The 13,599-nt window shown below is 44.7% G+C and overlaps 1 protein-coding gene across 1 annotated transcript in view; it reads right to left on the bottom strand.

Moving 5' to 3' along the window:
* LOC106592268 (dixin-A) overlaps positions 1-13,368 on the bottom strand; it is a 140,496-nt gene extending 127,128 nt beyond the window's left edge. Inside the window, exons 1-3 of the mRNA XM_045688922.2 lie at positions 13,112-13,368; positions 5,624-5,753; positions 1,149-1,271 (exon numbers count right to left, since the gene is read on the bottom strand). Coding sequence (XP_045544878.2) covers positions 1,149-1,271; positions 5,624-5,753; positions 13,112-13,174 — 316 coding nt within the window. The 5' untranslated portion in view covers positions 13,175-13,368. The remainder of the gene's footprint in view (positions 1-1,148; positions 1,272-5,623; positions 5,754-13,111) is intronic.
* Positions 13,369-13,599: the final 231 nt, after the last annotated feature.

Here is a 13,599-nt window from a genome sequence, read left to right as displayed (position 1 = left end):
CCACTGGTGTCCCCCAGGGCTCAGTTCTAGGCCCTCTCCTATTCTCGCTATACACCAAGTCACTTGGCTCTGTCATATCCTCACATGGTCTCTCATATCATTGCTACGCAGACGACACACAATTAATCTTCTCCTTTCCCCCTTCTGATAACCAGGAGGCGAATCGCATCTCTGCATGTCTGCCAGACATATCAATGACGGATCACCACCTCAAGCTGAACCTCGGCAAGACGGAGCTGCTCTTCCTCCCGGGGAAGGACTGCCCTTTCCATGATCTCGCCAACACGGTGGACAACTCCATTGTGTCCTCCTCCCAGAGTGCTAAGAGCCTCGGCGTGACCCTGGACAACACCCTGTCGTTCTCCGCTAACATCAAGGCAGTGACCCGTGTGTGTGTGTGTGTGTTAGTGTGTGTTAATGTGTGTGTGTGTTAGTGTGTGTGGTCTTCCTGTCTGGGTTGGCGCCCCCCCTTGGGTTGTGCCGTGGCGGAGATCTTTGTGGGCTATACTCGGCCTTGTCTCAGGATGGTAAGTTGGTGGTTGGAGACATCCCTCTAGTGGTGTGGGGGCTGTGCTTTGGCAAAGTGGGTGGGGTTATATCCTGCCTGTTTGGCCCTGTCCGGGGGTATCATCGGATGGGGCCACAGTGTCTCCTGACCCCTCCTGTCTCAGCCTCCAGTATTTATGCTGCAGTAGTTTATGTGTCGGGGGGCTAGGGTCAGTCTGTTACATCTGGAGTATTTCTCTTGTCTTTTCCGGTGTCCTGTGTGAATTTAAATATGCTCTCTCTAATTCTCTCTTTCTTTCTCTCTCTCGGAGGACCTGAGCCCTAGGACCACACCTCAGGACTACCTGGTATGATGACTCCTTGCTGTCCCCAGTTCACCTGGCCGTGCTGCTGCTCCAGTTCCAACTGTTCTGCCTGCAGCTATGGAACCCTGTGTGTGTTAGTGTGTGTTAGTGTGTGTGAGTGTGTTAGTGTGTGTTAGTGTGTGTGTGTGCTAGTGTGTGTGTGTGTGCTAGTGTGTGTTAGTGTGTGTGAGTGTGTGAGTGTGTTAGTGTGTGTGTGTGTGTGTGTGTGTGTGTGTGTGTGTGTGTGTGAGTGTGTGTGTGTGAGTGTGTGTGAGTGTGAGTGTGTGAGTGTGTTACCCAGAGCAGTGGTGTGAGCCATGCGTATACGTCTGGAGGTGATGAAGTTGAGGACTCGCTCCACGTTCTCCCTGCTCTCCTCTCGATCCCGAGGAGCCTCGTTTACCCCCAACACCTCCCCCGCTGCAGGGGGGAGACGGAGGATGGGAGAAGGGCAGGGTTATGCATAATTATTATCGTATAAATCAAATCATAATTCATTTAATCTCTCGTGGACAGATTCTGCGTGTAAACGGCAACAATCTGTCAAGGCTCACGTAGAATTACATGATTACGAGCAGCAGTAGTTCCTGGTGTGGGGTTTTCATCATTGAATTATGTGATTACGAGCAGCAGTAGGTCCTAGTGTGGGGTTTTCATCATCGATTATTTGATAGAATCAGGATTGGGAGAAAGCGGTGCTTAAACTGGGAACTCTGGTTATTGGGGAATCACTAAAGACGAGCCGTTCGCTCTGCAGTTCTATTTCCATTAAACGACGGCCCGGCATTCTCCAGGTAAACTAACCAAAGCAGTTCTATTTCCATTAAACGACGGCCCGGCATTCTCCAGGTAAACTAACCAAAGCAGTTCTATTTCCATTAAACGACGGCCCGGCATTCTCCAGGTAAACTAACCAAAGCAGTTCTATTTCCATTAAACGACGGCCCGGCATTCTCCAGGTAAACTAACCAAAGCAGTTCTATTTCCATTAAACGACGGCCCGGCATTCTCCAGGTAAACTAACCAAAGCAGTTCTATTTCCATTAAACGACGGCCCGGCATTCTCCAGGTAAACTAACCAAAGCAGTTCTATTTCCATTAAACGACGGCCCGGCATTCTCCAGGTAAACTAACCAAAGCAGTTCTATTTCCATTAAACGACGGCCCGGCATTCTCCAGGTAAACTAACCAAAGCAGTTCTATTTCCATTAAACGACGGCCCGGCATTCTCCAGGTAAACTAACCAAAGCAGTTCTATTTCCATTAAACGACGGCCCGGCATTCTCCAGGTAAACTAACCAAAGCAGTTCTATTTCCATTAAACGACGGCCCGGCATTCTCCAGGTAAACTAACCAAAGTGCTGGATGTGAGATTGTGTTGAAAACAGCTTCCCTGTTTATTGCTTCTATTCGACTGCTTTGTGTGTTCACACGACGGAGGAAACTTCGATTCCCTCCTTCACACAACCGTAATCATACTTGTTTCACAACTTTCACAAGATAATCTCACTTACCCAGAAGTCAAATTATCATTCATTTAAAGTGCATTTCCTGTCTCAACACACTTAACACAAAACAAATTAAAAAGGACAAAATAAAAACAAACAAATTATAAATTAAATTGTTTAATATCAGATGACAGCTATGGTTTCTATGGTGTAGTGTAGTGTAGTATGGTGTAGTATGGTGTAGTATGGTGTGGTGTAGTATGGTGTAGTATGGTGTGGTGTAGTATGGTGTAGTATGGTGTAGTATGGTATGGTGTAGTATGGTGTAGTATGGTGAAGTGTAGTGTAGTATGGTGTAGTATGGTATGGTGTAGTATGGTGTAGTATGGTGTGGTGTAGTATGGTGTAGTATGGTGTAGTATGGTGTGGTGTAGTATGGTGTAGTATGGTGTAGTATGGTGTGGTGTAGTATGGTGTAGTATGGTGTGGTGTAGTATGGTGTAGTATGGTGTAGTATGGTGTAGTGTAGTATGGTGTAGTATGGTGTGGTGTAGTGTAGTGTGGTGTAGTATGGTGTGGTGTAGTATGGTGTAGTATGGTGTGGTGTAGTGTAGTGTGGTGTAGTATGGTGTGGTGTAGTATGGTGTAGTATGGTGTAGTATGGTGTAGTATGGTGTGGTGTAGTGTAGTATGGTGTAGTATGGTGTAGTATGGTGTGGTGTGGTGTAGTGTAGTATGGTGTAGTATGGTGTAGTATGGTGTAGTGTAGTGTAGTATGGTGTAGTATAGTGTGGTGTAGTGTAGTATGGTGTGGTGTAGTGTGGTGTGGTGTAGTGTAGTATGGTGTGGTGTAGTGTAGTGTAGTATGGTGTAGTATGGTGTAGTATGGTGTAGTGTAGTGTAGTGTAGTGTAGTGTAGTATGGTGTAGTATGGTGTAGTATGGTGTGGTGTAGTGTAGTGTAGTGTAGTATGGTGTGGTGTGGTGTAGTGTAGTATGGTGTAGTATGGTGTGGTGTAGTGTAGTATGGTGTAGTATGGTGTGGTGTAGTGTAGTATGGTGTAGTATGGTGTGGTGTAGTATGGTGTAGTATGGTGTGGTGTAGTATGGTATCGTATGGTGTAGTATGGTGTAGTGTGGTGTAGTATGGTGTGGTGCGATGTAGTATGGTATAGTATGGTGTAGCATGGTGTAGCATGGTGTAGCATGGTGTAGCGTGGTGTGGTGTGGTGTAGTATGGTGTGATGCGGTGTAGTATGGTGTAGTGTAGCATGGTGTAGTATGGTGTGGCGTAGTGTAGTATGGTGTAGTGTAGCATGGTGTAGCATGGTGTAGTGTGGCGTAGTGTAGTATGGTGTACTGTAGCATGGTGTAGCATGGTGTAGTATGGTGTAGCATGGTGTGGTGTAGTGTAGTGTGGTGTGGTGTAGTGTAGTATGGTGTAGTGTGGTGTAGTGTAGTACGGTGAAGTGTAGTATGGTGTAGTGTGGTGTAGTGTGGTGTAGTGTAGTATGGTGTAGCATGGTGTGGTGTAGTGTAGCATGGTGTAGTGTGGTGTAGTATGGTGTAGCATGGTGTGGTGTAGTATGGTGTAGCATGGTGTAGTGTAGTATGGTGTAGTGTAGTATGGTGTAGTGTAGTATGGTGTAGTATGGTGTAGTATGGTGTGGTGTAGTGTAGTATGGTGTAGTATGGTGTAGCATGGTGTAGTGTGGTGTAGTGTAGTATGGTGTAGCATGGTGTAGTGTAGCATGGTGTAGTGTAGTATGGTGTAGTGTAGTATGGTGTAGCATGGTGTAGTGTGGTGTAGTGTAATATGGTGTAGTATGGTGTAGTGTAGTATGGTGTAGTATGGTGTAGTATGGTGTAGTATGGTGTGGTGTAGTGTAGTATGGTGTAGTATGGTGTAGCATGGTGTAGCATGGTGTAGTATGGTGTAGTATGGTGTAGTATGGTGTGGTGTAGTATGGTGTAGCATGGTGGTGTGGTGGTGGTGGTGTGGTGGTGGTGGTGTGGTGGTGGTGGTGTGTTGTGGTGGTGGTGTGTTATGGTGGTGTGGTGGGGTGTTGGTGTGATGTGGTGGTGTGGTGGTGTGTGTGTTGTGGTGGTGGTGTGTTATGGTGGTGTGGTGGGGTGTTGGTGTGATGTGGTGGTGTGGTGGTGGTGTGTTGGTGTGGTGTGGTAGGTGTGGTGTGGTGGTGTGGTTGGTGTGTTGTTGTAGGTGTGGTGGTGTGGTGTGGTGGTGTGGTAGGTGTGGTGGTGTGGTTGGTGTGTGGTGTGTTGTTGGTGGTGTGGTAAGTGTGGTGGTGTGGTGTGGTGGTGTGGTGGTGTGGTGTTGTAGGTGTGGTGGTGTGGTTGGTGTAGTGGTGTGGTGGTGTGGTTGGTGTAGTGGTGTGGTGGTGTGGTTGGTGGTGTGGTGGTGTGGTGGTGTGGTTGGTGGTGTGGTGGTGTGGTGTGGTGTGGCGGTGTGGTGTGGTGGTGTGGTAGGTGTGGTGGTGTGGTTGGTGTGTGGTGTGTTGTTGGTGGTGTGGTAAGTGTGGTGGTGTGGTGTGGTGGTGTGGTGGTGTGGTGTTGTAGGTGTGGTGGTGTGGTTGGTGTAGTGGTGTGGTGGTGTGGTTGGTGTAGTGGTGTGGTGGTGTGGTAGGTGTAGTGGTGTGGTAGGTGTGGTGGTGTGGTTGGTGGTGTGGTTGGTGGTGTGGTGGTGTGGTTGGTGGTGTGGTAGGTGTGGTTGGTGGTGTGGTAGGTGTGGTTGGTGGTGTGGTGGTGTGGTTGGTGTAGTGGTGTGGTAGGTGTAGTGGTGTGGTAGGTGTGGTGGTGTGGTAGGTGTGGTGGTGTGGTAGGTGTGGTGGTGTGGTTGGTGGTGTGGTTGGTGGTGTGGTGGTGTGGTTGGTGTAGTGGTGGTGTGGTTGGTGTAGTGGTGGTGTGGTTGGTGTAGTGGTGGTGTGGTTGGTGTAGTGGTGGTGTGGTTGGTGTAGTGGTGTGGTTGGTGGTGTGGTAGGTGGTGTGGTTGGTGTGTTGTTGTAGGTGTGGTAGGTGTGTGTGAGTACTAACCCACTATCTCCACCAGCTGGTAGGTGTGTGGTGTTGGTGTGGTAGGTGGTGTGGTGTGGTAGGTGTGGTGGTGTGGTAGGTTTGGTAGGTGGTGTGGTAGGTGTGTGTGGTAGGTGTGGTGGTGTGGTAGGTGTGTGGTGTTGGTGTGGTAGGTGTGTGTGAGTACTAACCCACTATCTCCACCAGCTGGTAGGTGTGGTAGGTGTGTTGTGGTGGTGTGGTGTGGTAGGTGTGTTGTGGTAGGTGTGCTAGGTGTGGTGGTGTGAGTACTAACCCACTATCTCCACCAGCTGTGACAGCACCACTCCATCCTGCAGGTCCACTCTGAGGTTTGTGATGGGCTTCAGGCCTGGTCGCCTCTTCAACTGGCTGTTCACCCACAATACATAGGTAGACAGCTGCTGCTACACACACACACACACACACACACACACACACACACACACACACACACACACACACACACACACACACACCACACACACACACACCGCTTCAAAATATGTTTAAAGTTCTAATTTTGACCTCATATCATGTTGATATTATAGATTCCTTACATCCAGAGCTCAATCAATGAATTTGACAGTATTACGGTTAGTGTTGGATTTAAAGACCCAGGGACCCACGCTAGCCTGGTGATGAAACAATATAACACAACTATTGCCTTCCCATGAAGTAGAGATGGGATGATAAACCCTCCACTTACTATACAGTAGAGATGGGACGATAAACCCTCCACTTACTATACAGTAGAGATGGGACGATAAACCCACCACTTACTATACAGTAGAGATGGGACGATAAACCCTCCACTTACTATACAGTAGAGATGGGACGATAAACCCTCCACTTACTATACAGTAGAGATGGGACGATAAACCCTCCACTTACTATACAGTAGAGATGGGATGATAAACCCTCCACTTACTATACAGTAGAGATGGGACGATAAACCCACCACTTACTATACAGTAGAGATGGGACGATAAACCCTCCACTTACTATACAGTAGAGATGGGACGATAAACCCTCCACTTACTATACAGTAGAGATGGGACGATAAACCCACCACTTACTATACAGTAGAGATGGGATGATAAACCCACCACTTACTATACAGTAGAGATGGGATGATAAACCCACCACTTACTATACAGTAGAGATGGGACGATAAACCCACCACACAGACCAAACCAACCATTTAGCGTGGACATTTTTCTGATATCATTCATTACGATAAATAAACTATAGGGCCCTATTAGAGAAATGTGAAGTTTGAAATAAAATGAAATACATTTCCTAATATGGGTGATTGTTAATGGGACAATTGATAGCTACAACATTTCATGTAGCAATAGTTAAAATAAAAAAAAATGTGGTGATCATTAATGTCATAAACATATCGTTATCGTGATAATTCGGTCAATTTACAGTGGAGGGCTCTACAGTGGGCCCATTTAACTCCCATATTGTGCCTAAATATTTTGCTGTGCTACCTGGAATTTTAATTTAGAAGCACCAGAGCGCCTAGAAGAATTAAGGATTCTAGTTTTAATACCTGAAATATTTTTCACTGTGCTCCTTAATTTCTTTGTTTGCACCTACTTTTTCAACGTGCTTAAGATTAAGATGGCGCCGAAGACTATGGCTGACATTTTAAATTCTCCCAACCAATTGTGCAATTTTTATATTATTTTTGCGTAACTTATTTTTTAAACTTATTGTGTACATAATGTTGCTGCCACTGTCTCTATTGACCGAAAATAACTTCTGGACATCAGAACAGCGATTATTCACAGCGGACTGGAAGAAACTTTTTCCTTTAACGAGTCCGATGAGAAGGATATCCTGCTTTCGCTGGAACAGGCCCAGATCCACGCCTTTTGCATGAAGAAAAGACGCCAGAAAAGGGGACTCAGACTGGGGATCCTTCTGAGAATCCGGAGGCGAGCGAGTAAACTCCCAATGCCTTCCATTCTTCTTGCTAACGTGCAATCATTAGAAAATAAAATGTAAACCTAATATTAAAATCATCCCACCAACGGGTCATTAAAAACTGCAACATCTTACGTTTCACTGAGACGTGGCTGAACGTTCTTGATGATCCGATAAATGGTTGATTTAGGTGCAATTTTACTGGCAGCAATATCCTTGCCTGTGAAGCCCTTTTTGTGCAAAGCAATGATGACGGCACGTGTTTCCTTGCAGGTAACCGTGGATGACAGAGGAAGAACAATGATTCCAAGCACCACCCTCCTTTTGAAGCTTCCAGTCTGTTATTCAAACTCAGCATGACAGAGTGATCTCCAGCCTTGTCCTCGTCAACACTCACACCTGTGTTAACGAGAGAATCAATGACATTATGTCAGCTGGTCCTTTTGTGGCAGGGCTGAAATGCAGTGGAAATGTTTTGGGGGGATTTAGTTCATTTGCATGGCAAAGAGGGACTTTGCAATTAATTGCAACTAACTTCAGATGCCGGAACACAGACCTAAAGAACTAAAAAGGTTGTACGAATTTTAAGATAGGATAGCCTGAACATGCTAAAGTTGGTTTGGTGTCTCTAGCCTGAACATGTGAAAGTTGGTTTGGTGTCTCTAGCCTGAACATGTGAAAGTTGGTTTGGTGTCTCTAGCCTGAACATGTGAAAGTTGGTTTGGTGTCTCTAGCCTGAACATGTGAGAGTTGGTTTGGTGTCTCTAGCCTGAACATGTGAAAGTTGGTTTGGTGTCTCTAGCCTGAACATGTGAGAGTTGGTTTGGTGTCTCTAGCCTGAACATGTGAGAGTTGGTTTGGTGTCTCTAGCCTGAACATGTGAAAGTTGGTTTGGTGTCTCTAACCTGAACATGTGAAAGTTGGTTTGGTGTCTCTAGCCTGAACATGTGAAAGTTGGTTTGGTGTCTCTAGCCTGAACATGTGAGAGTTGGTTTGGTGTCTCTAGCCTGAACATGTGAGAGTTGGTTTGGTGTCTCTAGCCTGAACATGTGAAAGTTGGTTTGGTGTCTCTAGCCTGAACATGTGAGAGTTGGTTTGGTGTCTCTAGCCTGAACATGTGAAAGTTGGTTTGGTGTCTCTAGCCTGAACATGCTAAAGTTGGTTTGGTGTCTCTAGCCTGAACATGTGAGAGTTGGTTTGGTGTCTCTAGCCTGAACATGTGAAAGTTGGTTTGGTGTCTCTAGCCTGAACATGTGAGAGTTGGTTTGGTGTCTCTAGCCTGAACATGTGAAAGTTGGTTTGGTGTCTCTAGCCTGAACATGTGAGAGTTGGTTTGGTGTCTCTAGCCTGAACATGTGAAAGTTGGTTTGGTGTCTCTAGCCTGAACATGTGAAAGTTGGTTTGGTGTCTCTAGCCTGAACATGTGAAAGTTGGTTTGGTGTCTCTAGCCTGAACATGTGAGAGTTGGTTTGGTGTCTCTAGCCTGAACATGTGAGAGTTGGTTTGGTGTCTCTAGCCTGAACATGTGAGAGTTGGTTTGGTGTCTCTAGCCTGAACATGTGAGAGTTGGTTTGGTGTCTCTAGCCTGAACATGTGAAAGTTGGTTTGGTGTCTCTAGCCTGAACATGTGAGAGTTGGTTTGGTGTCTCTAGCTTTTCAAGAACTACTGAGTTATTTCATGATAATGTGGCAAATTAAAATAGATTATAGTTTATAAAGGTTATAAAGGTTAGAATTTGAAGTTAGGATAAGCTGAACGTTTTAAATTGGTCTTGTAGCTTAATTGGCCATGGAGCAGGACCATTTAAAATAGCAACCACTGTATTCCTATGGTTCTCATTCAAACCCCTGTTCATTTATGCATATTTCAAATGGTTATAGTTCCAAAAATATATATTGTATCATATATCCTTTGTAGGGATGTCCCCGACTAAAAATATATTGGTTGACCAGGGAATAATGTTCTTTGGTCAAAATTTTAAAAAGTGTATTTTTCAACATATAGACACATCCTATGTGTTTTAATCATATCAACTACACCTCATGACCAAAAGTATGTGGACACCTGCTCGTCGAACATCTCATTCCAAAATCATGGGTATTAATATGAAGTTGGTTCCGCCTTCGCTGCTATAACAGCCTCCACTCTTCTGGGAAGGCTTTCCACTAGATGTTGGATCATTGCTGATATAACAGCCTCCTCTCTTCTGGGAAGGCTTTCCACTAGATGTTGGAACATTGCTGCTATAACAGCCTCCACTCTTCTGGGAAGGCTTTCCACTAGATGTTGGAACATTGCTGCTATAACAGCCTCCACTCTTCTGGGAAGGCTTTCCACTAGATGTTGGATCATTGCTGCTATAACAGCCTCCACTCTTCTGGGAAGGCTTTCCACTAGATGTTGGATCATTGCTGATATAACAGCCTCCTCTCTTCTGGGAAGGCTTTCCACTAGATGTTGGAACATTGCTGCTATAACAGCCTCCACTCTTCTGGGAAGGCTTTCCACTAGATGTTGGTACATTGCTGCTATAACAGCCTCCACTCTTCTGGGAAGGCTTTCCACTAGATGTTGAAACATTGCTGCGGGGACTTGCTTCCATTCAGCCACAAGAGCATTAGTGAGGTCGGGCACTGATGTTGGGCGATTAGGCCTGGCTCACAGTCAACGTTCCAATTCATCCCAAAGGTGTTCGACAGGGTTGAGGTCAGGACTAAGTGCATGCCAGTCAAGTTCTTCCACACCGATCTCAACAAACCATTTCTGTATGGACCTCGCTTTGTACACGGGGGCATTGTCATGCTGAAACAGGAAAGGGCCTTCCCCAAACTGTTGCCACAAAGTTGGAAGCACAGAATCATCTAGAATGTCATTGTATGCTGTAGCGTTCAGATTTCCCTTCACTGGAACTAAGGGGCCTGAACCATGAAAAACAGCCCCAGACCATTATTCCTCCTCCACCAAACGTTACAGTTGACACTACGCATTCGGGCAGGTAGCGTTCTCCTGGCAAACCCAGATTTGTCCGTCAGACTGCCAGACGGGTGTATCTGAAATAACCGAATCCACTAATTTGAAAAGGTGTCAATATAGGGTATATGCACTGAGCTTGTCTGATGCTTTCAGTTATCTGTTTGATGAAATAATTAAGACACACAGATGACTAGAGGGAGTCTGACCGCAATTGATTTAAAATGTGTCGGGCTCAGACTGTGTCGGGCACTGTATAAAAAAAATTACAAATATGACAGTGAGTGACTGTGTGACTAGCATCAGCTGTCTCTCTCTGCTCCCTGCTGCAGCGACCACCACAGAACATCAACAGTGTTAATCGTGCTGTCCGTGTTTCTGAATCTGCCAAATCATTAGACACCTCTGAGTGAAAAGTCCTGTTACCAAAATACTTCATTTGTTTAGGAAAAAACATTCCTTATCGCCTCAAACCCTTTGCTCTCTTTAAGTGGCACATGTATGCATCGCATGCACTTGACCAATAGGGCCTGACCTATAGCGTATCATAATCACGTTAATAAATTGGTTATAACAAACTCCGAACATGTGAAAATGGATGCGATGTTACAAATAAACTCGAAAACAGGGAATGTTTGGTTTCTTGGGAGGTAAAGGGGAAGTCAGATGTGTGGAATAAATGTGACTAGTTGTGGAAAACACTGGAGATGAAGAAAAATAAGGTGAGGAGCACAGGCTGCGTGCACGTTATGTGTGCCCCAACAGGTACTGTTAGATTACAATACCATTTTTCTGACCGTTTGGAACAATGTAAACACTGAATAAACTATAAACACAGAGAGCCGGTAGTAAATTGTTGTTTTGGGGAGGAGGGGCTTTATTACAGCAAAGACTAAAAACTGCCGACATGGAACGGTTTATTTAGTCTATTATTTATGTGAATTATTCACGGGTTGCTTTGTTATTTTATATAAAAACTAAAATGCTTGATTGCATTTCAAACGATGAATAACTTGTATGCTGTGTGATGACAAGAACTAATTAACGATTGATTGATACAGTAGCCTATAGAAGTATTGAAATGTGGGCCTAAGTAAGTTACAGTATTGAGACTAAACAGGATGCGCTCTTAGGCCTACAGCTCCATGGTGGTTATACAAGGCTATTATACAGAGCCTACTATTATTGTAATACTAACAATCTCAAGGAGATCAAGAAAAATTGGATTATTATTATGACAATTTGGAACAGTGTAAACAACAGTAAATAAACTATAAACAATACAAGAGAAGCTATTCTAACACAAAACAAAAAGTACACCTTTATTACAGCAAAGACTAAAAACAGCCACATTTGTGAGCTTGTTTATCCAACATGTTGTAGTTGTGTGAGTCTTGGTGCTCAGGGAATCAGTAGGCTATTAAACAAACACTCAAACAGGCAGCAGAAGTAGGATCTGTCTTATTTCTGTAGAAAAATATGGATGATTTATAAAGCCAGGCACATTTAACAGTTAGGCTACTGATTATAGACCTAATTAAGTTATGGTTTTCTCTTTCCTCACTTTTCTTAGACAATTTAAGGAAAGGGCTGTTTTCTCGTCTCCTAACTCCACTGCTGCCTCCGCCGCATTGTTCTCAACACCAATATGCTGGTTAACTTTGCTGTTATGCACATAACAACATGTTCTAGGAAAAGGTGCCAATTCAACAGCACACTGATGTGTTTCAGAACCATGGACAGTGACCACTATCAAGCGCGGGATAAAATAATATTTATTAATGATTCACCATTGTTGTTACGTAATATAACATGTTGTGGTAATATAATAATTTCAATAGCACATGTCTTAGACTGATGGACTGTGTCACCCCCACGGCCTCCACAATGGATCAGTCCACTCAGACAGACAATATTTATTTATTTTATGCGACTGCTCGACTAAAGAAATCTCGGTCGACCAACAGCCTATCAACCAAACAATCAACCAGTTGATTAAATGGGGTCAGCCCTATGTTCAGCCCTAAGCCTTTAACAAGCAATCTAAGTTGGGCCAGTCTGAACAGATAACCGTTGGTTTGGTGTTGAATGTTTAAACCAGTGTTGGGCCAGTCTGAACAGATAACCGTTGGTTTGGTGTTGAATGTTTAAACCAGTGTTGGGCCAGTCTGAACAGATAACCATTGGTTTGGTGTTGAATGTTTAAACCAGTGTTGGGCCAGTCTGAACAGCTAACCATTGGTTTGGTGTTGAATGTTTAAACCAGTGTTGGGCCAGTCTGAACAGATAACCATTGGTTTGGTGTTGATAGTTTAAACCAGTGTTGGGCCAGTCTGAACAGCTAACCACTCCCACCCCACCCCAAATCTAATGACAAGCTTAAAATCGGTAAGGTAGATTTTTACATCAACAAATCACTTTTAGTTCATTGCATTTTCATCTCTTATGAAAATAAAACAATAAATACATTTACTCATTAACATTTTCTTTCAAATGATCTTTCTCAACAACGTTTGTATATTGTCCTATACAATAATATGTAGTGTTAATAGTGTTTTTCCATTTTGGCGACCCCCACTGCAGTTCCCAGGGTCTCGACACTGCTCTAGTGTCTCTCATCATCAGGCTAACTTCAGAACCATAAAAACAGACCCAGAACTAAACCTCTACTAATCTACTAAACTAACTAACCAACCAACTAAACTAACTACCTAACTAACTACTCAACAAGCTAGCTAACTGGTTTGGTAAAGGAGAGTCATTTAGCTAAGAAAGACCCCAAATAATGTTACAGACAGAAACAAGCACACACACAACTCTTCCAGTGCTAGCTAGCTAGCTAGGTTGTAACGGTACCTCATTGAAGCCGTCCCGGTGAACATCGTCCAGCCGAATACCTTTACAGAGCGACGGGTTCATCCTACCGTCTGCTCGAACCGGGCGACAGACGGGCCGTTATGTTAAACTACCGCTAGAGAACATACAAAGCAAGTGTAGCAGATGAGGAAGCTGCACTGAGTAAAGTTAACGGTAGCCCCCGTTAGCTAGCTGATATCATAAACGTACTTGTCTCCCATGGAAACCGTGAGAACGTTCTCCCTGCGCTTGTTTGAAACGGGATACGGCGAGAACCAGTGCGCAGGCGCAGCCTCCGCGTCCCCGTCGCCATGGTAACAGCGGGCGGATCCCCTCGGGCTCGGGCTGCAGCCGGAACACGTGCATTTCCTCCCTCTGACCGCAGAAAACGGATATGCAGTTTGATTGCTATCTTAAGTGGAGATCCAAAATCACAAACGTTACCCCCTCGGCCCTCGATTTAGCTCGAGGTAGCGAGTGAAGTACCT

The sequence above is a fragment of the Salmo salar genome, chromosome 11 (genome assembly GCF_965601325.2).
Source record: "Salmo salar chromosome 11, fSalSal1, whole genome shotgun sequence".
Lineage (NCBI taxonomy): Eukaryota > Metazoa > Chordata > Actinopteri > Salmoniformes > Salmonidae > Salmo > Salmo salar.
The sequence above is the reverse complement of the archived record's forward strand: the minus strand, read 5'-3'. Positions and strand labels throughout refer to the sequence as shown.